At 30.4% G+C, this 27,486-nt stretch overlaps 7 protein-coding genes across 17 annotated transcripts; 3 read left to right on the forward strand and 4 right to left on the reverse strand.

Annotated features, from left to right (window-relative positions):
- The first annotated feature begins 152 nt into the window (after nt 1-152).
- Polr2m (RNA polymerase II subunit M) lies at nt 153-2,030 on the forward strand. Of its 4 annotated transcripts, none has more exons than XM_078186065.1 (5): nt 153-255; nt 692-855; nt 927-1,182; nt 1,266-1,637; nt 1,729-2,030. In XM_078186065.1, the coding sequence occupies exons 2-5, from the start codon at nt 707-709 to the stop codon at nt 1,948-1,950; spliced, it is 999 nt and encodes a 332-aa protein (XP_078042191.1). In that variant the 5' UTR covers nt 153-255; nt 692-706; the 3' UTR covers nt 1,951-2,030. The 4 variants fall into 4 exon arrangements, with proteins under 4 accessions (XP_078042191.1, XP_078042192.1, XP_078042189.1 ...); XM_078186066.1 differs by lacking the exon at nt 153-255 and adding an exon at nt 263-438 and having other exon boundaries at nt 644-855; XM_078186063.1 differs by lacking the exon at nt 153-255 and adding an exon at nt 263-438.
- A 632-nt stretch (nt 2,031-2,662) lies between these two features.
- Rpl13a (ribosomal protein L13A) lies at nt 2,663-4,487 on the reverse strand. Its single transcript, XM_078186630.1, has 6 exons — nt 4,408-4,487; nt 3,797-3,927; nt 3,543-3,652; nt 3,201-3,346; nt 2,859-2,981; nt 2,663-2,787 (listed from the first exon to the last, which is right to left on the reverse strand). The coding sequence occupies exons 1-6, from the start codon at nt 4,426-4,428 to the stop codon at nt 2,704-2,706; spliced, it is 615 nt and encodes a 204-aa protein (XP_078042756.1). The 5' UTR covers nt 4,429-4,487; the 3' UTR covers nt 2,663-2,703.
- A 928-nt stretch (nt 4,488-5,415) lies between these two features.
- Brwd3 (bromodomain and WD repeat-containing protein) lies at nt 5,416-16,089 on the reverse strand. The gene is made up of 22 exons (XM_078185962.1): nt 15,735-16,089; nt 15,590-15,648; nt 15,490-15,519; nt 15,222-15,281; nt 14,385-14,535; nt 14,215-14,313; nt 13,788-14,125; nt 13,527-13,681; nt 13,104-13,421; nt 12,600-13,017; nt 12,296-12,521; nt 11,665-11,977; nt 11,365-11,560; nt 11,047-11,295; nt 10,752-10,973; nt 10,273-10,651; nt 9,767-10,166; nt 9,413-9,643; nt 9,138-9,318; nt 8,847-9,000; nt 8,612-8,731; nt 5,416-8,526 (listed from the first exon to the last, which is right to left on the reverse strand). Exons 1-22 carry the CDS (start codon nt 15,775-15,777, stop codon nt 7,595-7,597), a joined length of 5,274 nt encoding a protein of 1,757 aa, XP_078042088.1. The 5' UTR covers nt 15,778-16,089; the 3' UTR covers nt 5,416-7,594.
- An 859-nt stretch (nt 16,090-16,948) lies between these two features.
- Dhdds (Dehydrodolichyl diphosphate synthase subunit) lies at nt 16,949-18,944 on the forward strand. Its single transcript, XM_078186233.1, has 5 exons — nt 16,949-17,600; nt 17,686-17,847; nt 17,926-18,074; nt 18,136-18,320; nt 18,382-18,944. Exons 1-5 carry the CDS (start codon nt 17,440-17,442, stop codon nt 18,610-18,612), a joined length of 888 nt encoding a protein of 295 aa, XP_078042359.1. The 5' UTR covers nt 16,949-17,439; the 3' UTR covers nt 18,613-18,944.
- A 438-nt stretch (nt 18,945-19,382) lies between these two features.
- On the reverse strand, nt 19,383-22,001 carry Hook (hook microtubule tethering protein). The gene has a single exon (XM_078186232.1). The coding sequence runs from the start codon at nt 21,628-21,630 to the stop codon at nt 19,528-19,530; it is 2,103 nt and encodes a 700-aa protein (XP_078042358.1). The 5' UTR covers nt 21,631-22,001; the 3' UTR covers nt 19,383-19,527.
- Nucleotides 22,002-23,235: 1,234 nt separating this feature from the next.
- On the forward strand, nt 23,236-25,900 carry Snup (snurportin-1). 6 transcript variants are annotated; one of them, XM_078186559.1, is made up of 6 exons: nt 23,236-23,462; nt 23,553-23,755; nt 23,821-24,073; nt 24,373-24,561; nt 24,648-25,019; nt 25,090-25,900. In XM_078186559.1, exons 2-6 carry the CDS (start codon nt 23,583-23,585, stop codon nt 25,114-25,116), a joined length of 1,014 nt encoding a protein of 337 aa, XP_078042685.1. In that variant the 5' UTR covers nt 23,236-23,462; nt 23,553-23,582; the 3' UTR covers nt 25,117-25,900. The 6 variants fall into 6 exon arrangements, with proteins under 6 accessions (XP_078042685.1, XP_078042681.1, XP_078042680.1 ...); XM_078186555.1 differs by having other exon boundaries at nt 23,557-23,755; nt 25,084-25,900; XM_078186554.1 differs by having other exon boundaries at nt 23,237-23,462; nt 25,084-25,900.
- On the reverse strand, nt 25,204-27,374 carry LOC144473024 (centromere protein L). 3 transcript variants are annotated; one of them, XM_078186553.1, is made up of 6 exons: nt 27,129-27,374; nt 26,873-27,023; nt 26,561-26,769; nt 25,814-26,202; nt 25,525-25,699; nt 25,204-25,440 (listed from the first exon to the last, which is right to left on the reverse strand). In XM_078186553.1, the coding sequence occupies exons 2-6, from the start codon at nt 27,009-27,011 to the stop codon at nt 25,345-25,347; spliced, it is 1,008 nt and encodes a 335-aa protein (XP_078042679.1). In that variant the 5' UTR covers nt 27,012-27,023; nt 27,129-27,374; the 3' UTR covers nt 25,204-25,344. The 3 variants fall into 3 exon arrangements, with proteins under 3 accessions (XP_078042679.1, XP_078042677.1, XP_078042676.1); XM_078186551.1 differs by having other exon boundaries at nt 26,873-27,028; XM_078186550.1 differs by having other exon boundaries at nt 26,873-27,374.
- Nucleotides 27,375-27,486: the final 112 nt, after the last annotated feature.

Below are 27,486 nucleotides of genomic sequence, written 5' to 3' on the forward strand. Positions count from 1 at the left end.
TTTAATAAAATTACTTTTTAGTTGATTTTGACAGAATATTTGTTGCCTCAATATTATCGATCAATTAAATGAAGATTATTATTCTCATTCGTCACAAGTAAAGAGATATTTGATGACATCTGACAGATGCAACATTTTATTTCAATCACTCAGAACACTCAGAAGTCTCATTGAGGTTGGAATTGGATCTTCATTCAACATGTCGTGAAACATCGATTCTTCAAATCTCGATATGCATCTCGTGTATCAGACAGGGTAGGTACACACGTATGTGCATGCATGCTATATTAGAACTGTTTGTTGTAACTTGCAACCTCTCTTTGCAAAATACAACAGCTTTAATTTTAACGATACAAACAGTAAAATTTTCAAAAAAGATACGTAAAAGTAATTTATTAATAATGTATTAATATGACGAATATAAGAATACATGAAATGGTATGTATGCATAATACAATAAATTAATGTATATTAACGTGTATAATTAAAATAAAATTGTATCGGTTATTACACACATTTGTCAACAGGTTAAAAATTTAAGTAACTGTGTACACAGTTTATTTTTACGCTAAAATTATATAAAATATTTCTTAATTAAAAATTTTGGGAACAAGAAAATATATATTTATTTTAATTATTACAGATTTACTAAAAAATATTTCAAAATTTATAATTGATATAATTTACTCAGTAATTGCAGAAAGATATGTTGAAGAACGTTATTCAGAAAATTCCAGGTGACATACCACCTCCTTCCACAAAAGAACATCAAGGGTATATAGAAGACTTGGGAAAGAAACAAAAATATGAATTAGAAGAACTGTTGGAGAGACAGAATAAAATTCTTGCCAATAAGTAGGTAAAATATGAAGCAAAGACATAAATCAATGTTTTTTAATGCTTTCTTTTTAATACTTTCTTCATAGAGCATTTATAAGGAAACTTCCCGATAAAGGACAAAAAATTAAAGAATTCTGTGACAAAATATTAAAAGAAATAGAACATAAGAATGAAGTTGAAAAGGCAGCTAGTCTTTTATCAAGATTAAATTTAGCATCTGAGGGTAAAGCTGCTATGAATGAGCTAGAATGGACAGGCAGATATAATGAAACAAAAGATACAGTCAAAATTGTTGAACTTGATAGCGATGATGAAGAGGACCCACTAAAAATATTAGCACAAGTTAGATTTACATTAGAAATCATTATGCTATAATTTTCTAAGTAATCTATTATCACATTTATTGATATATTTTACGTTATTAGCCCACAGGTTCTGGTGTACACAAAAAGAAAATTATCCAACTACCACCGGAGGAAAGCTTAATTAAACCAGAAGATTTAGCTGACATAGAATCGTTCAAGCAAGAAAAATTTCATGAAGCAGAACACATTAAATTTATTCTCAATAAGGTAGAAAATCCTTCAGAAGAGAAATATAGGAAAAAAGAATCATTTAAGCCATACAAAACTACCAAATCTAATGTACATGATCCAGAAAAAGAGAAACAAAGAAAGACTAATAAAAATTGGGAAGTTACAGCAGCTACGCCTCCACTTATAGTTCATGGTGCTGTAAAAGTTATAAATTTGAATGAGTCTTTATCACTACAAAAAGAATATGAAGAAAAACTTCAGGTAATAACATTATATTACACATATATATAAATAATCTCATACTTTTTTATATGTACAGAATACATTTTTGTATGATTGTAATATTTTATAGAAGATTCAAACTAAACATGCAGCCGAAAAATTAGCAGAACAACTTGGTTTACATACTATTGGACGTCCACCGGAAAATTTAGACACCTATCAGTTACGAGACGAAAAAGATTCCAATTCATCTTTTAGTTCAGAGAATGAAGAAGAGAATGAAGTACATGATGATGAAGATAATGATAAAAGAGGCACAGTTATTTTTACAGTAGATAGCATAGAACATTAATTTAATTTATTCTGTTACAAAAAAGTGAAACTGCTATGTAAATATATTTGTAAATAAATTCATTTATTTTTTTAAAAAGACTTAACAAATTTAGTTTATTATTACCTTAAAGAAACTTGTAAAATAAGAAAATTAGTATCGCTAAAGTTAATGAATAGTTGATTGTAGTTGAAAAGAAAATCGGTAAAAATCTTTTATAATCATTTATGACATTAAAAAAGTAATAGAATATTTTTTATCGAATATATTTATGATATTACAATCCAAAAATTTATTCAACCGAATAAATTATATTAACTGCGAGATATTCAAATAAATAAATTGGACCAATAATTTTTATATGTAAAAAATAAAATTCAATACAATTTGGTAACATTAAATTTATACTGAATGAACACAGATTAGACGAATTTCAATTTATAACAAATATCTGAATTTCATCTTTCATTACTTAATAGTGTAAAAATATTAATCTAACAATTTTTAAGAAACGGCATGTTTCAAAATTGTAGAAATCATTGAAGTAGTTTAAATTATATTCATTAAAAATTCTTACAGGCTTGCGAATAATATATTACATCATTTTGTATAGATTCATTGTTCACAGTGAATAAATTTAATTATTCCTACAATAACATCAGTTAATCTATTTAGCGAAATTTAAAAAATTGTTTGCAACCCAAATTATACAAGGTGTAATAATGAATCAAAGTAAAATGTTTATGGAACTTTATTATTTTTACAATTTTTATATTAATTGTATCCAAAATTATTAATAATTGCTGTGTATGGTTCTGTAACTTTGGCAACGATTTGCCCAGCTTGTTTAGTAAGTTTCTGAAACAAATAATATACATAGTACAAGACTAATTCTATAAAATGTTTCCAAATTGATTTTACAAATCTACCTTGAGTTTGTCTCTCTTTTGAACTTCAAGAATTGATCTGACACGTCTCTTATTCTCCAGTGTGCGTACCACAGCCTTGTATTTCCATCCAACTTCGTGAGACAATCTACCTACATGACAGTACTAAAAGGAAAAACTATAATATTAGCACAATATATTTCCTTCAATGTAGTACAAACAATTATTTATATAGTATTTACTCAGCAAAAGGGTGACATCATAAAATATGAAGCAAATAATGCTCAGGCGCAAATTACCATACCATCATTGTTAAACTCTTTTTTAATATATTATGTGCATTTTATAATAGTTGGAAGATATTTAAGAAGTGTTTAATCTTACCTTCCTACCAGGTTTTAGACACATAACTCTCATCGCACCTGGTACAACAACACGTTTTCTACGGTCATATGGTGGTGGACATCCTTCATAAACCTTCAACCTTCTAAGAGCATCCTTTCCTCTTTGTGTTTTGTGTGGAATCATGCCTATGTATCAAAATTTTTCTTTATTTTTTAATTGCTATTAAAAAGCTTTATAATATTGAATGCAAAATAAAATCTCATAAAAAGTGTGTGTTTCATTATATTATCAAATAATGTAGGTAAGATGTGAAATAATCATTGTCCAGTTTAAATTTGAAATTGTACAATTAACAACATTTAAATTAACATTTTAACATACCACGAACTGTTTTCCATAGTATTTTACTAGGTGCACGGAAATGGAAAGGTCCACGGGCTGGGTTCACATTACATCTTTTGCGCAAGAATGACATAAACTTCAATTTGTTTCTATAACAAAAATAACGAGTAAAATTAACTATAATACCTGTAAATTAAAAGAACCATAAAAAAAGGAACAAAATTTTTGTAGTTATCACTGTGAAAGGTCATTATAAAGTTTATGTTAAGTCAAAGAACGAAACTTTTACACACCTGAAAAAGTTTCCAGAAATATTAAGTTGTTCACTGCGCACAACAATTACTTTGTTGCCTTGTAGAATCGTTTTGGCAATAATTGCTGCCAAACGACCAAGTAAATGGCCACGGCCATCGATTAATATTGGCTGAAAATATATAATTATAGAAATTAATATATTACATTAACAATCAATTTAAAAAAGTTACGATACTATTTGGGAATTTATAGAATATGTTAGGTTGTACAAGACTTAAATTATGCACATGCTACCCCGTGCCTAATATTGTCAATAATAGTTAACACGTGTCAAATATAACAAATATTAAAAAAAACTGTACTACTTAATAATTATATAGCACAATATATTGCTGTAATATTAGAATAAAATGAAATATTATACGATATATATTATTACGTTTCAAAATACAAGAGACATTTACAGGAAAACACGTGTATGTGAACACAAATGATACAATGTCTACAAAATTTTTTAAGAAATATACGTAAAATACACATATAAAATATTTACTAACATATTTTATGTACTCTAGCCTTTATAACAATCATATTTTTAACATATTAATGATCCAATATAAGTTAAAATAATAAAACTGAGACAAGATACCTTATTACTGAAGCCAGTCATTTTGTCACCCTACCGGAAAAGGGTCCATGAACGTTGAAAGATGTGCGACCTCTCACCGGAAGGTACTGAGAAAATCTATCAGTGTAGCCAACATTCTAAATTCTTTTATTATCGTACCTAAAATAACCCGTATATAATGGCTCATCCTATTAACCGAAATTAAAGAAACACAACTCGAAAAATTGTTCTTTAACTATCCAAAATTTTTCACAAATTACATAGTTTTAATTGCTTACCGATATTTTTCGGAAAAATCTCAGAATTTTTTTGAAAGGTTTAGTGACTTTTAAGAGAGACTGGAAACATTTAAAAATACGAAATTTCTAAAATAATGCATAAAATGAGCTGTATGAATACTAAAAAATAGAAGTAAATAAATAAATAACTAGGAACACGTGCCGGCGATGGGTGACAAACATCAAGTGGCATAAATACTCAACAATTGTTCTAACTCAATTTGTGATTACTCAAACAATTGCTATAAATTGTCCATTGTTGATCTGCAATTGTTAAAAAGTAATTTTTAGTGGGTTATACAGTCCATTATATGCATTATTTAAGAAATTTCATATTTTTAAATGTTAGTAGCCTCTTGAAAAAGTCACTAAACGTCGTAAAAAGTTGTTTGGATATTTCTCAAAAAAGATAGGTGAACAACTAGAACTAATGTGTGAGCAATTTTGCTCAATTAAAGAGCAATTTTTTAGCTATGTTTTATTAAAAACGGATAATATGGTGAGCCTGTTTCGACAGGTCCTTTTTTCTTATAGTACATCATGACCCATATACATATTCTTAGGTCCATGAACATAATAGTACATCAAAATGGTGACAAATGAAAAACGCCATCTATGTACATAGTGTGAAGCTACATAGTACTATTTTAAATTTAATTTCTAATAGATGCTTACTTTGTCTTTTTTAAAAATTTGTTTTTTTTTTTTAGGGAAATGATGTAGGGGTTAAAATGAAACTTGTATATATGAAACAATTTAATAAGTTTCTTTTTATTTGTGGCGGTGGGTTTCAATAAACTAGATACAACAGAACATATTGGTGTGACAATCAAAGTTTCAACTACTATACAGACTGGAAACTATCGCTGTTATGTTAATGAAGTTTTGTAATTTAACATATTTATATACACAAAATTATATTAATTCTGAAGATTAAGATATTAAACATGTTAATCGCAATATATTTAATTGAATCAAAATTAATATTCCGTATTAAATTAGCATAATCAGAAATTCTACTTGTTGAGTCCACATGATATGACTCTCTTATATGTGGCATTATTAAAAAAATATTCATTATACTTCTAATTATTAATATTTATATCATTATATATTTAATATTCTTAAACTAATATCACAATGACTCGAGACAGTCAAGACTTCCAATATTTGTGCACATATTGTTATGTTATAATAGTCTGCCAATTACATAACTGTCTTGAAAACCGTGTATTCTATTACATAATGAGTGGTGGAGTAATTTATTATGATATACAAATCTGAAAAATGTCTATTTCTACATATGAAAAATTGCTAAAATCGCACGAGCATTGGTTCTTATCCTTCTAGTGGACATAAAAATTACATGTAAAAAGTTTCTACCTCATACTACAGACCGTGTAAAGCACGCACTTCTTTTGCGTATTATTTAGAAAAGAAATGTTGAGTTCATTTTAACTTGCGTTTGTATTTACAAGTAATATTATTATTTAAGTATGATTGTAAAAAGCGAAAACAGTGCCATTAATATGAAATTAATTTTAGATATAAAGATCAAAGTTATGTTTTAATGAAAAAAAAACGTATGTCTTTTGTTTTGGCATTATTTTTGAAAATGAAAGTGAAAAGTGTATTAATCATGTTCTTTAAATAAATAATCGTATTTGTAAAGGCACTGCCTCATTTAATGGAATTTACAAAATGTGGTAGATAAGTACAGCTTCCTTTGACATGTAGAAACACTTGATGTAATCAACCAATTTTAAAATATATACATGTATTATAAAAAGATCAATCTTTTTATGTGTGCGATTCAAAGGACTTGAAATCGATTATATTTGTATATAGATATATGTGAAACATCATTTACTTAGAAAAATGTACAAGTATGAAAATGCTAAATTCATTGAATGAACGTCATTTCTACTAAAAAGGATATTCATCTAGGTGCAAAGAAAATAATTCATTATAATTTTACCAAATGCAAATATAAACACTGATACAGATCACTTATGTTGACTGCATGTATTTTAAAATAATGCCTTAATTTTTTTTAATTTCTTAAGACCATAGTATGAAACTAGCATGAAAGTAATTTTTCATTTGTCAATTGACATTATTGAAAGAAGCAGAACGTTGAAGTATCTAAGTTAATCTTACTCATAAAATTCCCTGAATAATATGCGAATTATTCACGTGATTCCAGGTACAATAACATACTCTTTTATCTACAATCTAATAGAAACACTACAATATGCCATTTAGTTTAGTTAATACCATCATATAGAAATTCAGAATTTGTAAAGAATATTTATCTATCTGTGTTAACTAGTATATATTAATAACACTTTGGAACATTTTGCAAAAATAATCATTCATTGAAATACTTAACGATGTAACTGTCATTGCAATATGAATAACAGAAATTCAGAATATGATAAAAATTAGTAAGTATATAAAAACTAGTAAGTATATCATTATACGAAGAATCAGTAGCGTTATGAAACATGTATATGCATAAATGTGAAAACAAACTAATGTTAAAGTTTCACTGTTTCCGCTTGCTACCAGGTCTGCCTACACATTATTCATTCAATGGTGTATTTGAACATAAAAAAATAACATTGTCAACGTGCTTCATAATAATGGAAGTACTTTGTAGCAGTGTTTATCATGAATTGCTATGACAATCTCAAGTGTTCATACGTACAGTCTATAATAATAATCTTATGCAAAGATTTTCAGGCAAATAATATCCTAGCATACACAGACTTCGTGTAATGCTACTAATATGGATACAGTCGCATGTTTCAAAGAACAAACATTATCAAATAACATCTAAAATTTTTACACTATTCCTAACTGATCGCAAGAATCATTTTTCTAACGATCAATAACTTACAGTTTTTCTACTAGCATAAAAGATGCTGTTAGGGTGATTCTCGAGTCAATTCAAGAAAAGCCAGTGCTCTTTCTGTCATTTTTCGTACACGTCCTCTACTACTTATACTAATGCCTGGAACATTTTCAGGTTCTGGTAAACTCTCATCACTATTTTCCGCATAAGATTGACGCTTAATTTTACGTCGGTTCCTAACAGGCATTGTATTGCTTTCGTCACTTTCTTCATTGTAACGAGGACGTTTTGCAGTTCTCCTTGAGTTTAGTGTGATCTCCTGTACATGCGTTTCTCTAGATAGACGAACTTTTCTTTGCGGCCTTGACGGCGTAAAAATTGTATCCGAGTCCTCGCTGTCTGAATCTTGATTATGTTGAGATTGTTGTTGTTCTTCTTCTTCTTCCTCATCGTCGTCTTCATCTTCTTCGCTTTGACTTTCCTCTTTCTTTCCATTTTTCGTTATATTATCCTCGTGTTCAGAAGCAGATGCAAGTTTACGCGATCTCGTACTGCTTCTGTTGATAACTTCCTCTTCACTTTCTTCGTCCGAAGATTCAGGAGCAGCAAATTGTTCATCTTCCTCATCTTCGTCGTCGTCGTCGTCATCATTGGTAGCAGCTGCAGCAGCAAATGACTTTAACTTAGATTTGCTTGTTGCTTGCTTATTAGTTTTGCTATTTTTGGTGCGATTTTTCCGAGTTTGCTTGTCACGGCTACTGGGTGTATATACATCCCCAGAATCACTATCAGTACTTGCACTAGGTACTGCCGTTCTTGCTCGTGTCCTTCTTACTGGCACACTACCACTACTTTCACTATCTATGGAAGCATCCGATTCACTAGCTTCACTTTCACTTTCTTTTGTTGTTTTTTTAGATGCAGTAGATCTAGAAATTCTTAATTTTAACATACGTGATGAATTGCCAGATCTTTTGGTATGGCCATTCGTCATACGTGATGGTCCTAAAAAAGTACATACAATATTAGAAATTCTAGTTATATAGACGACAAAAATAAGTGATTACATAATCCAATAAGTAATAATCACCTGGTTCAAACATGTTTGAATTATTCTTCTTTTCTATTTCTTCTGTGTCTTCGTCCTCACTATTTACATCGTCGTCATCATCGTCATCGACTATACAAGCATTTTTTGATTTTGGAGGTCCTTAAAATGAAAATAATTTTTCCTATATTCATACTTTACATAATTCAAATATTATTATAATTACACGAATTTAATTATATTCTTTTATTAAATACTTTGATAAGAGATCACATACCTGTACCATTTGGTAGCCGAACTTTACCCACTTTTCCTTTTCCTTTTGCATTCGATCTATTATTATTGCGTCTTCTGGCAGATTTCCAATTCGAAACAATTTTCCGCATATGCTCTTCAAACATAGCTGATAACCTTATTGTCATAGAATATATCTGTAAAAAAGAACCATATTTAATAATAAATTGTTTTTATTATAGAATTTTGAACTCGTCTCTGTTTTTCACATATGCATGTAACGTGACATATGAAATTAGAGATATATTAACTTATATATATCAGTTGAACTTACTCTTGAACGTTTATTAGTGTTGTAATTTCTGCTATTCGTAAATATTAGTTTCATGTCTTTGGCAAATTCTAAGGGTGTTTCGTAATTACCCCCTAATAAATCTTCTTTTACTGTACGTAAATCCATCGGTGTATCTATAATTTGATGATAATCAGGATGTTCTAATCTATCAACTGGTTCTCTGTAAAAAAAATAGTACCACAAGTTGATTCCATAAATTATCTAATAAACAGGAAAATCTTCATTTGTCATATAATAAAGTTGAATTGATTTACCTAAAGGGTATTGAATCTTCGCATTGCCATAACATTTCTAACAATTGTCGGCAAGCTAATTGCCAATCGTTTGCTGCTTCTTGTGATCGTAAATTCCTACTTGAAGTTGCTCTTTGAGTACTTGTTGATGGTCTATTTTTCTCTTCCTCTACATCAACTTCTGAGTCAGAAGAATGATACGTATCAACTAACTGGTGATAAATAGCTGGTACATCAACTTCCGTAGTTTCTCTGAATAACAGATATAAAACAATAAACATTTTTTTTAAATTCATATTATCTTAATAAAATAAGATTGTTTTCATCATTATGTAAGTGATATAAAATATTAGAATTAGACAAACTAAATCTTACTTTATAATACGTAGACAAAGATCAGTTACTATTCTTGCATGTTTCACTATTTGACTATGTGGCTCATTAAACTGTTCTGCATTTGTTGCCAAATATCTGACATCAAACTGTGCAGACGTAATCCTTCGATAAAAATGATTTTCAAAACGAGCCTTTATCGTTGACAAATCAATAGGATATTCCACAACAAATGCATATGATGGGTAAGTATTGAGATCAACAGGTGCGACGAAAGGTTCTGCAATCGCAAGACTCATCACTTGGTCTAATCCACGTATAATCCTGTGACATGTTGCTTCTCTGTCTCCCATTGGCCATTCCTCTGCATGAGGCTGGTACAGTATTGTTTGTATCTCTTCTGGAAGCACAGGAACAGCACCTCCAAGTTCTGCAGGAAGTCCTACAATAAATATTTTTACAGAATAAGTGGGACAATAAACAATAACATCAACTGACTATCAGATAATAAGATCACTAAAATGAATTTATAAAATTATCGAGCATACTATCTTCGTCAATTGGTTCGAGATCCCAAGGACTCATTCTTTCATATTCCCCATTATCCCATCTGACGCGAAAGCACATAAAAAATGATTCTGGAAAATCTTCATCCAAAGGTTCCATTGATTGTATTTGTCCCATCCACCAACCATCATCAATCATACAACGAAATCGATCAGCCTCAGACCAACTACGCGCTAAAGCTGTGTCAAACGTTTGGCGTAAAACTAGGAAGTCCAACACATCAGCCATATCATGGTATTTAATAGTAAAATTTTCCCCTGTTAATCGCCCATCTTCATCCATCAACGCTAACTTTAAACAACATAATCGAGGTGGACGAATTTCATACTTGATACCCACTACTTTTACAAATTCCTGTGCCTGTAAAAATATAAATCACGATTAATTTAGCTAAAATTAATTTTGTATTATATAAATTAATTTATTTTATTAAAAAATATTTTTCAAACAAGATTCATACTCTTATATTGACTTTATTCCACGGTTCACATCGTGGACCAAGTTCATACACTTTTTTATTTCTGACGGCATCTAAGTAAAATTGATGTCCTTGTCGGAAATAGACTATTTCATCACCCATTTGTGGATAATAAGGAGCTTTCCGTGGTATTATTTCAGTAAGCCATTCAGAAGGTCTGAAAACTTCTGGGATTTCGTCAATTCCATTTGGCACTGGAACAGCCTTATAATAAAAAGAAATATTATCAAAAAACAAATATGAATGATATTTATATATGTGGAAAACACTTATATACCTTTTTCTTAGGGCGTCTACTACGCCTTCTATCTGTGTCACTTGGAGGTGTAAGAGATCGTTTTTTCACAGGCTTACGTTTACTTCTTTTTGGTGGTTCAAGATTTAAACCATGGTCAGCAATCCAATCTGAATATTCAGTACTAGATTCGGAACTGGAACTATCAGAACACAAGTCTTCTTCATGCGCTGTCGAATCATTACTGTTGCTACTGGCTGAACCTTCCGTAGTCCCTCCATTATCAGCGTTCTGTAAATTAATTGTAGTTGCAAATCTGACGATATGTAATCATTTTAATGTATTATGTTTTTGAAGTACCTCAAATTCTTCCTCCTCTTGTTCTTCACCACGGGTAGCTCTAGTTCTATATCCATGTCTAGCAGTTCTATTGCGTTTTCTATTTGCCAAACGACTGCCTATATTACCTTCAGTATTGGCAGTGTTTGATGCTGGTTGTGGCCTTCTTCGCATCTCACGTCTCCAATTTTCAAGTTCCATTTCTGCCATTGCATTTCTACAAATTTTATTACATTTTATTTGTGATTTTAAACTATTTCCAATGTCGTTTCCGTAGATAATATTAATGAATTAATTCTTTGTAAAGTCTTTAAAACATACATAGCTCTATATTGAGTTTCCCTAATGGCTGGATTCAAAGGTCGAGCGAGAATAGGCGTATTCCAAGGTGTAGTATTATCTCTTTGCCAATTGCCACTACTTTGTCGTACACCTTCAACATCACCAACTCTTCTCAAACCTGATCTACTCCCTCGAGGACTAGCCATTTGACGAATTGGTTGTTCCAGTATATTTTCTTCTCTATCATCGCCAACACCGTAAAGATTGTGTCTTTGCGCTAATGCTTCAATTAATTGATCAATATTAGATCGTGGTTCTTGAGATGGAAGACCTTCAATAACTTCCTGCATTCCTGATAAATTAAATATTTATTTATTACATAAGTATGTTTAATATGATATAAAATACAGAGTAGACCATGCAAATGGGATAAAATTTATGAGGTCAAAATAGTATTGTAGTATAATAGTAGTATAATAATTTTGACTTTAAAATAGTATATAGTAAAATGATATTAAAATCTCTGAAAAAATGATCCCAACGCTACCTGTACTCTTTGAAACGATATAACTTTGTTCTGTGAATTTCTTTTACAAAACCATAAATAATGATATGTTGTTGCAATTTAAATGGTTCACCCCATATAAAAATAATAAAATAATCTATATACCTCCGGCACCAACGGCAATATTTGGAACTAATTGTTCCCCTCTACAATTTTCTCTTCCAGGAACTAATCTCTGCAATTCTGGCGGATAAGGATTCCCATCTACATCCACCAAAAATGGCGGAGGCATTAAATGAGGTGCTGTTTGCGTTTGTTCATCCAGGACATAATTATTTGAGTCTCGTATTAGTGGTCTATAATCCGTGTGGAAAAATAATTCTTTTGGTATCTACACAAGGAAAACATACATATATTAATTGTACATTAAATCTGGGAAAGGTAAAAACATCATTAAAAAAAGACTTACTATTTTGAGTTTATGAACACCAGACCCAAATCCATATAGTAAAAGATGTCCATGAGAATCTGTAGCTGCCAACATTGTCCCATCTGGAGACCATTTAGCATCAAAAACAGCACCGTTACCTTGTCCTTCAATAAAATTTTGGAAGCATGCTATTGGTTCTGTATTTAATACATCCCATATTATAAGCTGTCCATCATGCCCAGCACTCAGTATAACGCGAGGATCTATTGGATGAGATTCTAACACAAAAACTTCGTCTTTATGGCCGCGAAGAATTTTTACCAGTCCACCTGATTTTGCATTCCATACTTTTAGTGAACTATCGTTCACAGCTGTAATAACCCACTCATCGCTCACATCCCAACTAACCATAGTCACTTTAGCTTTCTTGTTAGTATCATCCTCTGCCTCAGATTCACTAAACATAAAATATAGTTGTTAACATCATAATACAAAATAAAAGACTTTGTAGTTGTCTTATGAACGTATGAATGTTTTACTTACCCAGAAAGCTTTGTGGTCATCAACAAACGTTTATACGACCACTGTTGCTCTTCAAAGTGCCATACATTTGCAGTGCCATCCTTAGATCCAGAAATGAACTTTAAACCACTATGTGCCCATTGTATGCTGTCAACTGTGTCTGAATGCGATTCAACTTCTAAGACTCTACGTGGGCCTTCATCTCCTAACATTGCATATACTCGAACATGATGATCAGCTGAACCAGCTGCCATAAATGCTCCACCAGGACTAAATGAAGCACATATCATTTGTGCTTGACCAGGTCGCATTTTCTCATGGTACTGAATCGGTTTTGGTCTATAGAAAATACATAACATTCAATTTTATTTGAAAAGCAAAATATTCGCGTAATATCGCAACTTATGTAAATTTTTAACATTCCCATTGGTAAAAGATGCTTACTGAAACATTGCTCTTTCTTTTCCTTTCTTTGTATGAGACCAGAAAGCAACCGATCCATCTGTGCTTGTAGAAACTAAGTAGTACACACCATTGCAAGATATAGGACAAAAGTTGACCGATGTGATCATACCAGAATGTCCAGATAAAACTGCTACCTAAAACCACAAATAATAGGAATTTCAAATAGAAACTCATGTGTACAAATAGCAACAGAAATTAATATTCTATAATGTCAATGTAAATAATATCGTAGCTTCTTACTGGGGACATTGTTTGAAAACACCAAACTCTTAATATTCTATCCAGACTTGCAGCAGCAAGTAGTGTGTTATCGAAATTAACTGCAATATCCATGATTTCAGCAGATGCACCTCGAAAAGTTGCTAATAAGCGTCCATCAACAGAACTCCATATTTTAACAAGTAAATCATCTGCACCAGTTATAATATATTTGCCTGTACGGTCAAAAAGAACACAATACACTGCAGATAAATGTCCTAATGTATGTCTATACAGTTGCATTTTATTATAGAACTTTGTGGGTATTGCCTCTCGCCTGCTAAGAGGACCTGAATTTTCCCTTCCTTGAAGTACATGTACTATAAAAAGAACAGAAACAGTAATGTAACAATTAATAATAAGGTTAACCATTTTATTCCATACTTTAAGAACTAAATATTTAATTTACCTATATTAGGCACTGATAAGCTGTAAGATGACTCCATAAAAGGTTTTCCACCTATTCTTCCAGAATATGAAGTGATCCCACGCACTTGACGTAACACATCTAATGGAAAAGAAGTCAATGTAAGCACAACTGTCCAATACAATCCAAATAATATTTAATTTAAATCTCACCTTCTTGGGTACGCAATAAAGATTGTCTGCCTGCGCCAAGAAGAGATATTGCTCCAGGTATACAAGGAGGTACCTCCTTTTCTAACACTGGACCAATTCTGGCACATATTTGTAACAAATGTTGCGGTCCAATATGAGGATATTTCCTTTCCTAAAATATTAAAATTTATACATATCTAATTTCCACTTGCTTCGTGCTATGTAAAATCTCCCTTTGAGAATTATGATCTTCATTAAAATTGATAATCACACAAATTAATTACATCACCAACTGTTGCAATAATAATTAATTTATAAATACTTTTAATTTACATTTGTATACGAAAATTCTTGTTAGAAATCATAATACTTATTGCACTATTAATTTGAAGATATTGCGATTCCCGCCAATGATTTCATTTTAAGCAATGTAAAGTAGTTCCTACTTTTGACCAATCGGGGGACGAATAAACGGACACGACCAATCTGCACGATCCACTCGGCGTACATAATACCAGTTTCTATAAATAAGGCCTGGGCATGAGATATACTCATTGATCAGCTCGTGCAAGATGGCCGGAAGTAACTGCTTATTGGTCGAAAGAAACATAGTGGGGAGATCTTGTGCAATAGTATATAGAAGCATGGAGGTGGAAAATGATGGAGGAGTGGGACAGAAAAGGGGGTAGCACCCTAATAGGGGTACTTCATATATCGGCACTCGTCGACTATCTTACGACGCAACCAAACAAAATTTTCCGCAATGTTATTCGAAAAAGTGGCCTATTTATTCTGTTATATACCACAGATCTTCCATACACCAACATCAAGGGGAGAAAAAAAAATTAATTGACTTACCAACTCTTCAAACGTTTGATTATGTACGTGCCCTTCCCAATCCTTCCTTTGCGGCAAAACCTGTAAACAATATGAAAAATATAGAATATTCATTGGTACATCGGTTAATTTTCATCGAAATAGGATTCGCAAATTTTTCGAACATGAAGGTCATTGACCTTGAAATTCTAATGTTTTGACAAGCAGAAACCACGTGCAAACCATGTGGAGCCGATGGGTATGTATAGTGTCACCCCGGCAAAACGTCAACTCAGACCAATCATCTTACCTTAGTTCGCTCCAGTTCACGCTTCAACACCTAAAACATAGATTTCTCGTCAAAATGCGTTTATATGATGCACTGTCATTTTTTACTCGAAAACACTTACTTCTGCGGCCTCACGACATGGTCCCGCCGCTAAGAATTTGGCAATTAGGAAGTACAGTTCTGTAAGAAAGAACGCTGCTTAGGAACGAACCGCACGCCTCGCTTCGTTGCGGATGGTAAGGGCGCTTATCGCTCCCATTCTTTACCTGGTGCTATTGCAGTTCCGTTCTTGGACACGCTGCCCTCCATTTTGTCTGACCAATCGTTTATTATTCACTCACAGACAAAGAGAAACATTTACTTTTTAGGGTCATAGCGCGGCAATAACCATTTCGGATTTCATTTTCTCTCTCGCGAGGTCTCGACCGCGAGACGCACACGCACGCTCACCTCCTCAACGGAAAGTAGTCCCCCCCATACCCGATTGTCGACACAACGTACCGTATTATCCAGGAACGTAATTCATTTCTTGAGAACCCTGCACAATTTAATCAAAATTATGTCTTTACGATACATACGAAATAAATATATCCATTTTCTCTGCATAAAGACTGTACAATGGTAGATAACTAATATTTACATTACTAAGTTGTAGTTTAATTTCTATAATTCTATATTTCCATTATTCTGTAATATTTTCATGCATGATACATATCCTTGCAACGCGGCACGTTTAAAGAGAAAAATATAGAAACAGAAAATCACAGTTATATGAAACATGAATAAAGTAAGTAATGTTGACTTTAAGATTATTATAAGTAATAGCTTATTACTGTAAAGATTTTTTGTATTTTTCAATTGACATAGATCGATATATGATACTGTCGTATGATTAAATTATTATCATTAAGGTGAGCAACTGATTTTTATTTAAAAGTTTTGTGTTATATAAATTGTATTCTCGTAATATGGTCAAATTTAAACATTAAAATAATTATTAAATTTATTAATACATATTAACTACTATTTACATAAAGTTATTGAATACCTGGTGCAATGGAAAACTTATTATTTTCACGGTTTATGTCAATAAAATAGGTTTTTAATTTTAATCCCATAAGTTGTTCAGTAATACAACAATGTAAATTTTTTGTAATCTGTTAGAGAAATTAGTACATAGATCATAACATTAAATTATTGAAAAAGTTATCATAGCTAAGTAGATAATTGAGTGTAGACAACACATCACAATTATTATTAATTCAAATATTAAAAGATTTGTATGCGTTTATTCAGAATGACATATGAATAATTTTTTCACAAAAGCTGAAATTCAAGATGGATGCTGAGTAACTCTATTGAAACTCGAAATATCGATGTGTAACGATACGTATATGTATATACATACATATGTATAATATATACGCGTGTATAACTATGTGTATGCGCATACATGAATTGACATGAATGTATTGCATGTATGTATGTATATACAATCCTTCGTATCTAACTCTTCTAAGGTTTTTGCCTTTCTCAAAAAATTATTAATGAGTTTAAAAATACGCTATTGTAATACACAATAGCATATGAATTACATAAACGAAGGACGTTATGAAACTAATTATTAAAATCTTGAATACGTACTTAAAATGTTGATAAGGTTAAATGTCGACGTGTCAGTAGTATAATTATTTATGCTTTTTCACACTGACGTGTTATTTAATGTGAATAGGAGGATTAGTCAACATTCATAATTATTAAATTCGTGTAAAATATAATATATTTTTAAATAAAAGTGTTGCATAGTACTGTTATTTGTAGCGATAAGACATGTAAGGAAGGTACTAAGCGATATATTTAAAAATATTATAAATTAATGTTATAATTTAAAATAACGCGTAACGTAAACATTATACAAAGAAGTATTAAATACTCGTTATTCATTTTTGCACATTTCAATTTTTGTGAATAATGTCATGGATAAGAGATAGTACTTTAACCTGGCTTCAACTTTTGGCTACCAAAGTTTTGAAAACTGGGCATATTCCTAAGCATGTAGCGTTTATAATGGATGGTAATAGACGTTATGCAAGTAAAAATGGAATGGATAAATTAGATGGACATACGAAAGGGTATGTATTAATATGAGATCTAAGCATTTATACCTTTTATATTTTAAACATACATTATCTTATATGTTTGGAATTAAATTTTTAGATTTGACAAATTTGCTGAAACTCTACAATGGTGTCGAGATCTTGGGATAGAAGAGGTGACATTTTATGCTTTTAGTATTGAAAATTTCAAACGAAAACAAGAAGAGGTAAATGGGCTAATGGATCTTGCGGAGCAAAAGTTTCAAAAACTACTTAGTGAAAAGTAAATTTAAATTTATTTATTGCTACAAAGTATCTTAGTAAAATGATTAGAAGTAGTTAACACATATTTGTATTGCAGAGACAAAGCTAGAAAACATGGATTATGTGTTCGCATAATTGGTAATTTATCATTGTTACCTGAGAATATACAAAAATTAATAGCAGAAGCTATGATGTTCACTGAAGACCATAATAAAGCATTTCTTAACATCGCATTTGCTTACACATGTAGGTATATTTAATAGTTACATTATATTTACTTTGTAATTAATTTTATGAAATGCTTTAGCAAGAGATGAAATTACACACGCAATTCAAGACGTAATTGAAGGTGTTCAAAGTGGTGATATTCTTCTAGAAGACATTGATGAATATTTAATTTCAAACTGTTTGTATACAAATAATTCACTGAATCCTGACTTATTAATTCGTACTTCTGGAGAAGTTAGATTTAGCGATTTTCTAATGTGGCAAGTAAGTCTAAAAATTATTGTAATTTTATTTCTTATTATTCTAATTCACTATTTTATTTCAGATATCAAATACATGCATTTATTTTACTAATGTATTGTGGCCTGAATTCAATGTTTGGGATTTTCTTAATGCAATATTTTATTATCAACGATCCTATTCTGATATACAAAAGATAATGAAAATACAAAATAAAAAACCCATTATACAAAACAATAGGCAATCAACATATGTAGATAAGTTACATCGCAAAAGAAAGATTGCACTTGAAAGAATATATTCATCGAGTATTTAAAACTAATTTGATGAATATTTAGTGAAAAGTAACTATAATATTTTAATTTAAATAATAATAGATCGCATTGTTTCTTTATAGAATTTTACATTTAATATGTATATACTTCCAAAATATTTTCATACAGTTGATTTTTTTAGATTATCTCAGTTTCACAAAACTATTAAAATATGTATAAATGTGAACATTATGAATTTGTAAGTTTTGTTATATTCTTATAAAAAGAAGGTGTATCATACATAGTTTTATGCTGTGTGAATTTTTTCAGAAGATGAATATATATGTACAAAATGAAAAATCTAATTGATAAATACAAATTTTGTTTACGTACATATATTTATTTACTTATTTTACTTTATGTTTACAAATTTTTATATTACTTTCTATATAAATATAATTTATAAATAAAGTTATTTTTCTAAAATATTCTAAATATCATATTCGTTGAAGTATATTTAAATGTTTGGCTTATTTTTAATAGTTTTCCCTATATTTTTAGAATAGCACTTTTATATTTTATACGTGACAGTCTTCGTGTTAATTAAACCTTTCCCATTTTAAAATATTTAAAATTATAAATTCCAAATTTGTCTAATGTGCCTGTGCAATAGTATAAAGCATATGTTTGTTAAGTCAAAATATAGTATAATATATTTTTATATTTTGAAATTTATACAATCTGCATACACAATTATTATCCTGCAGAAACGTAAAAAGACCTATAAAATATAAAAGAATAAATAAATATGTAAATAGACCTATAATAAATAAAATTATACCTGTAAAATAAATAATTAAAATTTTATAATTTGTAAAAATTAAATCATGTACCAATGTTTATTACCAATATTTATCATTATGTACCCATATTTAGTATATTATATGTATATCAAACAGTATAATTATTATATTTCTTTACTTAGAATTATAAGGCAAATGGAACCTTGCAGATGGCTGCCTTTGTCTTGCTAAAAATGATTGTCCCTGAGGTTGCAAGGCTGCAAGACGCTGATCTATTGCTTCTCTGTGTAATGTTAAGGTTAAACGATGAAAGGCAGATATCATTAGTTTTTCTTCCATTTCTTTTATTAATTTTGATTCTTTCGAGGATCGTTCCATTTCTTCCTTAATTTTCCTTAGTTCTAAAATTTTATTCCTTAATACAGCTACTACATTAGGAGATGAATTGCTTTGTTTAGGATCCAAACATTTTATAATACTTTTTGTCTTTTCAACATATTTTTTATAACGTTCCTCAAGTGCTGTGATATCACATTCTTTACGTGTTAATTTTTCTTGTAATGCAAAGACCATTTGTTTTTGACTTTGCAATGAATTATCTCTTTCTTCAATTTGAAGAATTAAACGTTCTTTTTCTGCATGCACTTTCCTAAATTCATTTTGCAACTGCGTTATTTTTTGTGGCAAGTTGGCACTATCAGCTTTATTCTCTCCACTTGTCTGATTTCCTACTGCCTCTTCCAATTTATTTTCTAGTTCAAGTATTCTTTGATTAGCCTCGCGATTTTGATCTCTGAGTTTCTTTAGTCGTTCTTCTGAATCTTCAATTAGAGCCTGTACTGTAGGTAGTTTATCTTCATTTCCCTTTTGCTTGAGTTTCAACATCTTATTTTCATGTTGTAAACACAATAATTTTTCTTTAATTTCAAGTGGAATCATTTCTGTATTTGCAATATCAGTGCTGGGTTTCATCATATTTTCTGCTGTTTGTAACTGTGTACATTTTAATTCCTCATTTGTTTCTTTCAAAGCATCCCGTTCAACAATCAATCTATCTCTTTCTCTTTGTAAAGTACTCAACTTTGCTTCCATTTTCTTCCCTTCAAATTCAAGCTTATCGCACTTATTACTTTGCTCATCTAATTTATGATGAACTTCAGCAAGTTGTTGTTTACAAACTTCTAAGTGATTACGTAACATATTTGTTCGCTTTGATTCTTCTTCATAGTCTATTTTAGATTGCAAATATTCTAGATTTTTATCTTCCAATATCTTAACTTGCCTTCTTAGATCACTCAAATCTTCCATTTTCTTTTTGTACGACTCTATTGTAAGTTCGTACTTAGTTACCTTGTCTGCTGTCTCTTTTAACGCATCTATTTCATCTTTTAAGTTATTAGCTTCATCTGCAGCTTTTTGTAAATCTTCTTGCTTAGATTGTAATTCCAATACTTCTTTCTCTAATAGTTCTACCTTTAATCTGTAATCATCTCTAGAAGTTTCTACCTTAAATAATTCATCTTTGAGTGCTTCCACCTGTTTTCTAAGACCAGAATATTTTATAATTGAACCACTTTCTTCTGGATTTTCGAATTCATCTAATCGTTCTTGAAGCTTCTTATTTTCTACAACCAATGCTGCTTTTTCTTCTTGTAGAAGTGACAATTGTTGATCAAGTTCATGACACCTTTGTGCTAATTGTTCTTTCATGTCAGCAGTTAACTGAAGCTCTGCTAATAATCTGTGTTGAGTTCCATCAGCTATGTCCAATGACTCAAAATTAAGACTCGTGCCTAAACTTAATCTTGGTCCGTTCATATTACTTTCCAATTCTTGAATACTTTGCATAATAGCTTGTTGAACAGTTTCTTCCATACCCATGATTCTTGTTATATATTGCTGTTTCTGATTACAATTAACAGCACATCCAAGAATTAATTGTAATAACCGATGTAGTTCATGTTTGTCACAATGTTCTCCGATTCTAGTTGCATCAGGTTTGACATAACCAGATAACTGTTGATTTAAACATTCTACATAATACTCTATTACAGCTTCAATTATTTTTTTAAGATTGCTAACTTTAAGACGCCAATTAGAACTGACGTCACTTTTAATTTTTGCTCTCCACACAGCTGTAAACCATTCTGGGGCAATCTGTGCCAAAGCATCTGCTAAAGCAACACCATCACTTATATCCTCGGCTGTTGAGTGAGGTGCTTGAATATCAAATGTGTCCAACCATTTAATCAAATTATTTAACTGTTGATCATCCATCGTTGTCTGTAATAAAAATCTTCTTATTCAAATAATATAAAAGCGTATACGTGTCTTATCACTTATCACTCTTATCATGTACAAAATTTTTCTGTCATATCTCAATGTCATCAAAAATTTGATCCTAGAATTTATTTCTTTTTCGTTGAACAACTAGCTTGCAAAGAAACCAATATTTTACTGCAGTTCAGCAATTTGTCAATATTATTCTTTAACATGTATATAAGTGTTTTAAGTTTCATGTAAGAACACTGCTTTGATCAACTTTGACGTCCCTCTGTTTAGATCAGTTTAGAATACAAGTGGAAAAAATTTTATTTATTTTAAGTTACATACTTGATATATTTCTAAACGTGAGTGAGCGAGAGCAAAAACTGTGCTACATTTTTTGGTGTATTTCTAAAAATAAATGTTGGTAATATGTATGTATGTAGCTGTTCACACATAGGGAATAGCAGCAGCAGCTATTACGTATGATGTATCATTGGAACCAATCGGAACCTGTACATTTCTGCAACTCTACTCCGATTTGTTCTGATTTACTCCTGCGAAAGAATCAGAATTCTCTTTGTATAAAAATGAATAACAAGACTTTTATTAAACAACTTTTATGATGCACGTGTCAATATAAAGTACATGTGCAAACTTCCTCATACATAATGCACTTGCAGTACACAAGTTTGACATGTGTATTTAGAGCATTTATGTTTACATGCTATAAGCATGTACACAATTGTATGTACAGTACAATATTCTATTGTTGCGTAGCTTTGGGTGGGATTTGGGGAGTTTTGGCTGGTTCGGATGCCCGTGGAACACAAAAGTGTTCTGTTTGTGAAAGACTTGTAACAATTAACTAGTTACACAAAATCGTCTTTAAAACTTTATTTCCTGGATAACGATGTTATCTCCAAGCCTACAAAATAAGGTCTGTGTGTATTTTCCTGGGGAATCGAGTTTTGTTCCTGCGTTCCTTCTGTTTTTTCCTTCCTCGTCCAATAGGGAGATTGGGGTCCTCTAGGCAGATTGGTGGTTCGACGGTACGCGTGCGGATGGGAGTGCGCGAGAGTTGAGCGCGCAGGGATAAAAGGCCCGCCGAAACGAACGGAGTGGGGGTATGCCGCGCGCGAAGATTTCGACTCGAGGACAGAGTGAGAGAAAGAGAGAGGTCAGAGAGAGTTCCAAGAAGTCCCCATCTAACGATTTACGACGTCCTGCACTTTAGAGATCCGGATTTGTTATTGTGACTCGTCTAGTTCGTGCAACATTGTAGAGGATCTTACAAGAGGCGACGTGGCATTGTCTATATTCCTCGATTAGTCTCGCTAAATAAAGAAAAGGCTCAACGATAAATTTCGTGGGAACTCTCTCATTATCTCCTTACATATTCTCAGTTATTCTACTCAGGTTATACAGTGTCTCTATATAAATATACGATATAAATCTGTATTTATATTCGAATTTCCCTCCTGTCGGCATCAACTAAGTTTATGATTTGCATAACCAGAGGCGCTATTTATAACTACGTTCGCGTGATCACGCAACACTTAAATTTCGTTTTTACTTTCTATTGGCAATACTGCTAAAATTATGTGATTATTGTACTGATCGTACCTAAGTTCATGCGATCACGCAAGAACACAACTTGTTGTTTATATAAAAAAATCACTGTCGCAGCTTATGGATGAATGTAATGAATGCCAGCATAAATGTACGTGAATACATTTTTACACGATATTAAATGTGAGTCATTTGACCAATTAAAATGTATAAGAATAATTTTTATTTCCTATATAAATTACATAAATCTGTTGTGAAAATATTGTAAAAAGGTTCGTACAAATCTTTTAATCTTTGAAGACAAATTAAATTTCTCAATAATCAAATTCCTAGCATTTTAATACATTATTTTCATATACAAGCCAGTGTCATATAATAAATATTAAATAATTATGGCAACTGAAGTGAAAGATAGTTTAAGGAAACTAAATGAGAAAGAAAATGGTAATTCACGTGCTATATTTTATAAGAAGCCAATTAAAAGAGATAATTACAATCTGAACATACAAAATATTGATACTCCGCAAGAATTAAGACGCCAGCGTTTGTTACAATTTCAAAAACGGTATGTATACGCTTTCCATATTTATTTACTGTACATTTCATAAATAAAATAATATTATGTATTAGGTGCAGGGAAAATACATTTAATGTTCGACGTGGAATATTGGAAGATGCCTTTAATTCTGAAGATGAACTTGACGAAGATATGGAAATTGATGAAAGTAGCAAAAAGAAAAATTACTTATTCAAACGATATAAATGTTATGCAAATCAGTTAATGATGTCAGAATGGATGTTGGATGTACCTCAAGATTTTGTGGAAAAGTGGATCATAGTTCCCTGTCCAGAAGGCAAAAGAACTTTACTAGTTGCATGTAAAGTATGTAAATAATGTTAAATGAATTTTAATCCTTGTATGACACGACTTTCATTTAAATTCAGAGTTACAAATCTTCCATCTAAGTTCTAATCGTTAATTTAATTTATTAACTATTTAATACTAGATTTAATAAAAAGATCAAACTTATCTTTAAGTAAGTAGATTTGAAAGTATGTAAAAATAATTTTAACGCATCTAGTCATGGCTGTTATGAAATTATGAGAAATATCAGTCTTGCAATGGTTAAAACTAAAAAATTATTTTTTCTGTTTTGTGCTATACTTATTTATTATTTGTAGGGTGTAACTAAAGCATATAATAAAAGAGGTAATCGACTTGGAAAATTTTATTCAGCACTTCCAGGTGGTAATCCTTCAGGTCATAGAGGTAACTGCACCATCATTGATTGCATATGGATAAAACAACAAAAGATGTATTATGTCCTTGATGTGCTTGCATGGTGTAATCAATCACTTATAAACTGTGATGTAAGATTTTTAATTATTTGTAGTTAATTATATTTTAAAATTAATTGTGTTCTACCAGTCATAGTATAAAAAATTTTTAATTTCAGACTGAATTCAGATTTTTTTGGTTAAAATCGCAATTACAAGAAATAAAAGAACTACAGGAAAGAAATATGCCCTTAAATACATTTCCAATATTATCTCTACCAAATATTAGTTGTAACTTAGATGTAAGTTCAGAATTAGCAAACCTTTCAAACTTATGTCCTTTGGATGGTTTACTATTTTATCATCGTGATGGACAATATACTAAAGGCCGTACTCCACTTGTGACATGGTTGAAACCTTTTATGTTGACTGAAGTACTTGGTATCTTTATGCCAGCACCGTTTGATGAAAAACCTGACGGATACATAGATTTCAAATATTACATTCTTAATAGCAAAGCTAAAAAGAGAAAGGAGGAATTGGAAACACAGGTATGTTTGTCTTCTATTGATATAAATTAATTATTAAATAAATAAGTTCCATTTTACTTTTTAGATACAGATGGATATTGCAGATGAAAATTCTTAGAAAGTTTTTTTTTATTCGGATGAACGAACTTCTTTCTGAAGTGGAATGTATTAAAAAACGTAATAGTAGTTTATTTTTGTAGACATGAGGTACTAAATGTACAAATTGACCCATTATAATATTTTTTAACTACAAAAATATTTATGAAATATGTGATAGTGGAATAACATTATATTAACATATAAATACATAATATAAAATACAATATTAAAAGATATGTTACAGAATTTAAATCTCGGAAGATAATGTATGAAGGATATTAACGGCTTTTTGATTTAAATATAATAAAACACGATTCATAGTTTCTTCCTTTACTAATTTTATCTGAAAATAAATAAAAAATTATTTTAGAATCAAGAAAAATTATTATTGGTATATATATTGACATTCAAGAATATATTTATTTACTTTATTTCCTCTAATCGAAAACGACGGTAAACTAATTTTACATAAAATAGATAATCCTAATTGTAAGGAAGCAATTCGTAACACTTGTTTATATAAAAGAGTACGAAATCTTTCAATGTGTTCCACATTAAAAGAAATTTCAGTGTTTGACGTATCAATTTGATCTTTCATAACTCTGAAAATAATAAGATATTCAAGATAATATATCTTTAAATTTCCATATATGCATTTGTAGTATATATTTAACACTGTAATTGTGATAAGAATTACTTTGAATTTATATACTTACACTTTTAATATTTTGACTAAAGCTGAAACGTTAATCTTTACTGTTACATTATTTTTATCAGGCAATCCTGGAAGTCTGTACTCCATACGAATTTCACCTTTATGTTCTGAATGCTCTTTATTAGTTGGAATAATTATAATTGGAATTAGCCACATTAAATCGTCTTCCTGAGCAGAAAGCTCAATAATCATACAATCAAACATTTGACTTAATAAAGCATGTATAACAACCATACTGCTTCGTGTACCTCGACACAGCAAAAGTGGTAATCTTATAGAATTAGGAATAGTTAATTCACTCGTAGTAGTATTCCAAGATAATAATATCCCTGTATAAATACATTTTTCTGTACTATCTTCATGTTCCAAATTTTTTCCATATACTTCAATCTGTATATTAAAAACACATTAGTAAAAAGTTATTAGTGTATTAATTTAAAGTAACAAAGTTTTTGAATCTAACTATTTGTATAATTATAATCTGTAAAAAATGTTTTGATATGCATGAGCTTAAGTCGGAATATTTTTACAATAAATTTGATTTATTATTCACTGTACTGAAATTCAGATTTTATACCTTTCTTAAACTTTTGTACATTCAAAGTTATCATGATTGAAACCAATTTGTTACACTCTAAATATTTGGTTACACAATGTCATGGTTCCTTCTAACATCTTTTTATATTGTTAAAAAGAAAGGAAATATTTAATATACTTAAAAAATATATACCTAACAAAATATAAATACCTTAATTGGTAATGGATCCATTGGAGAAGGTCTAGTTTCTACATTGTCCATAACAAACATTTTGACTGTATAAGCAACATTCTCTTGTGTCAAAGTTGTTGCAACTTTCTCTCTTAGTCGTTTAGAATATTGTTTTAAGTGGACTTCATCTTTATGGAAATTAAATAATGTAGATACACCATATACGGTCCATGTTTTATGTAATAATTCTGTAAAACATGAAATATTATTATACTCAGATACTGTATTATATTCTATAATTAATTTAAAATACAGACTCAAATATGCATTATAATAATATAAGGAAAGTACCATATAAGTTTTCAGTAAGTTGTTCCACTGGTGAAGAATTGCTACCTAAACAAAAACGTTGTTCTTGTGTTCCTAGTATCCAAGTTGACTTAATACTTCGACTAGTGCTTGGTAGTATATTTCGTTGAATATTTTCCATTCTATCATAAAACTGTTCTTGAAAATCATACATATGTATAATAGTAATTATGTACTAATTTGACAACTTAAGAATATTTGAAATTAAAGTCACAGAATAGTTAATATACAGTTTTACTTTGAAAATGTTGCCGTGTACTCCCTCAAATGGTATATGACACCATCCAATCCGCGTGAAGCTAACTCAACATATTAACCAATATTAAAGAAACATTGCTAAAGAAGTTGCTATATTTGCCTAAAATTGTTTACCAATTAATTTTAATGGCTCATTTATCTTTTTTGAGAAATATCAAAAACACTTTTTGAGACACCTAGTCTCAAAAAGACTAGTAACTTGTAAACAAGTTGTACATTGTTACGTTATCACGTTTCATGAGCGACGCGAACATAGCCACTAGTTTATATTACGATCGCGCTACTAAATTATACGCTTTCAATTAATGGCGACAGGAGCGAAATTCGAATATAAATAC

The sequence above is a fragment of the Augochlora pura genome, chromosome 7 (assembly GCF_028453695.1).
Source record: "Augochlora pura isolate Apur16 chromosome 7, APUR_v2.2.1, whole genome shotgun sequence".
NCBI lineage: Eukaryota > Metazoa > Arthropoda > Insecta > Hymenoptera > Halictidae > Augochlora > Augochlora pura.

Excerpts from the sequence above, each read along its gene's own strand:
- Polr2m (XM_078186062.1), top strand. The coding sequence starts at position 412 with ATGACGAATATAAGAATACATGAAATG. Across the intron at positions 439-700 it reads ATATAAGAATACATGAAATG|AAAGATATGTTGAAGAACGT; the intron begins GTATGTATGCAT and ends CAGTAATTGCAG. Across the intron at positions 1,638-1,728 it reads AATATGAAGAAAAACTTCAG|AAGATTCAAACTAAACATGC; the intron begins GTAATAACATTA and ends AATATTTTATAG.
- Rpl13a (XM_078186630.1), bottom strand. The coding sequence starts at position 4,428 with ATGACTGGCTTCAGTAATAAG. Across the intron at positions 3,653-3,796 it reads ATTTCTGGAAACTTTTTCAG|AAACAAATTGAAGTTTATGT; the intron begins GTGTGTAAAAGT and ends TTTTTGTTATAG. Across the intron at positions 2,788-2,858 it reads AAAAGAGAGACAAACTCAAG|AAACTTACTAAACAAGCTGG; the intron begins GTAGATTTGTAA and ends TATTTGTTTCAG.
- Brwd3 (XM_078185962.1), bottom strand. The coding sequence starts at position 15,777 with ATGGAGGGCAGCGTGTCCAAGAACGGAACTGCAATAGCACCAG. Across the intron at positions 13,422-13,526 it reads AAAGAAAGAGCAATGTTTCA|ACCAAAACCGATTCAGTACC; the intron begins GTAAGCATCTTT and ends TATTTTCTATAG. Across the intron at positions 11,296-11,364 it reads AAGAGGAGGAAGAATTTGAG|AACGCTGATAATGGAGGGAC; the intron begins GTACTTCAAAAA and ends ATTAATTTACAG.
- Dhdds (XM_078186233.1), top strand. The coding sequence starts at position 17,440 with ATGTCATGGATAAGAGATAGTACTTTAACCTGGCTTCAACTTTTGGCT. Across the intron at positions 17,601-17,685 it reads TTAGATGGACATACGAAAGG|ATTTGACAAATTTGCTGAAA; the intron begins GTATGTATTAAT and ends TTAAATTTTTAG. Across the intron at positions 18,075-18,135 it reads CATCGCATTTGCTTACACAT|CAAGAGATGAAATTACACAC; the intron begins GTAGGTATATTT and ends GAAATGCTTTAG.
- Hook (XM_078186232.1), bottom strand. The coding sequence starts at position 21,630 with ATGGATGATCAACAGTTAAATAATTTGATTAAATGGTTGGACACATTT.
- Snup (XM_078186555.1), top strand. The coding sequence starts at position 23,583 with ATGGCAACTGAAGTGAAAGATAGTTTAAGGAAACTAAATGAGAAAGAA. Across the intron at positions 24,562-24,647 it reads AATCACTTATAAACTGTGAT|ACTGAATTCAGATTTTTTTG; the intron begins GTAAGATTTTTA and ends TTTTAATTTCAG. Across the intron at positions 25,020-25,083 it reads AGGAGGAATTGGAAACACAG|ATACAGATGGATATTGCAGA; the intron begins GTATGTTTGTCT and ends TTTACTTTTTAG.
- LOC144473024 (XM_078186550.1), bottom strand. The coding sequence starts at position 27,044 with ATGTATGATTTTCAAGAACAGTTTTATGATAGAATGGAAAATATTCAA. Across the intron at positions 26,203-26,560 it reads TGGATCCATTACCAATTAAG|ATTGAAGTATATGGAAAAAA; the intron begins GTATTTATATTT and ends TTTAATATACAG. Across the intron at positions 25,700-25,813 it reads TTAGTCAAAATATTAAAAGT|AGTTATGAAAGATCAAATTG; the intron begins GTAAGTATATAA and ends TATTATTTTCAG.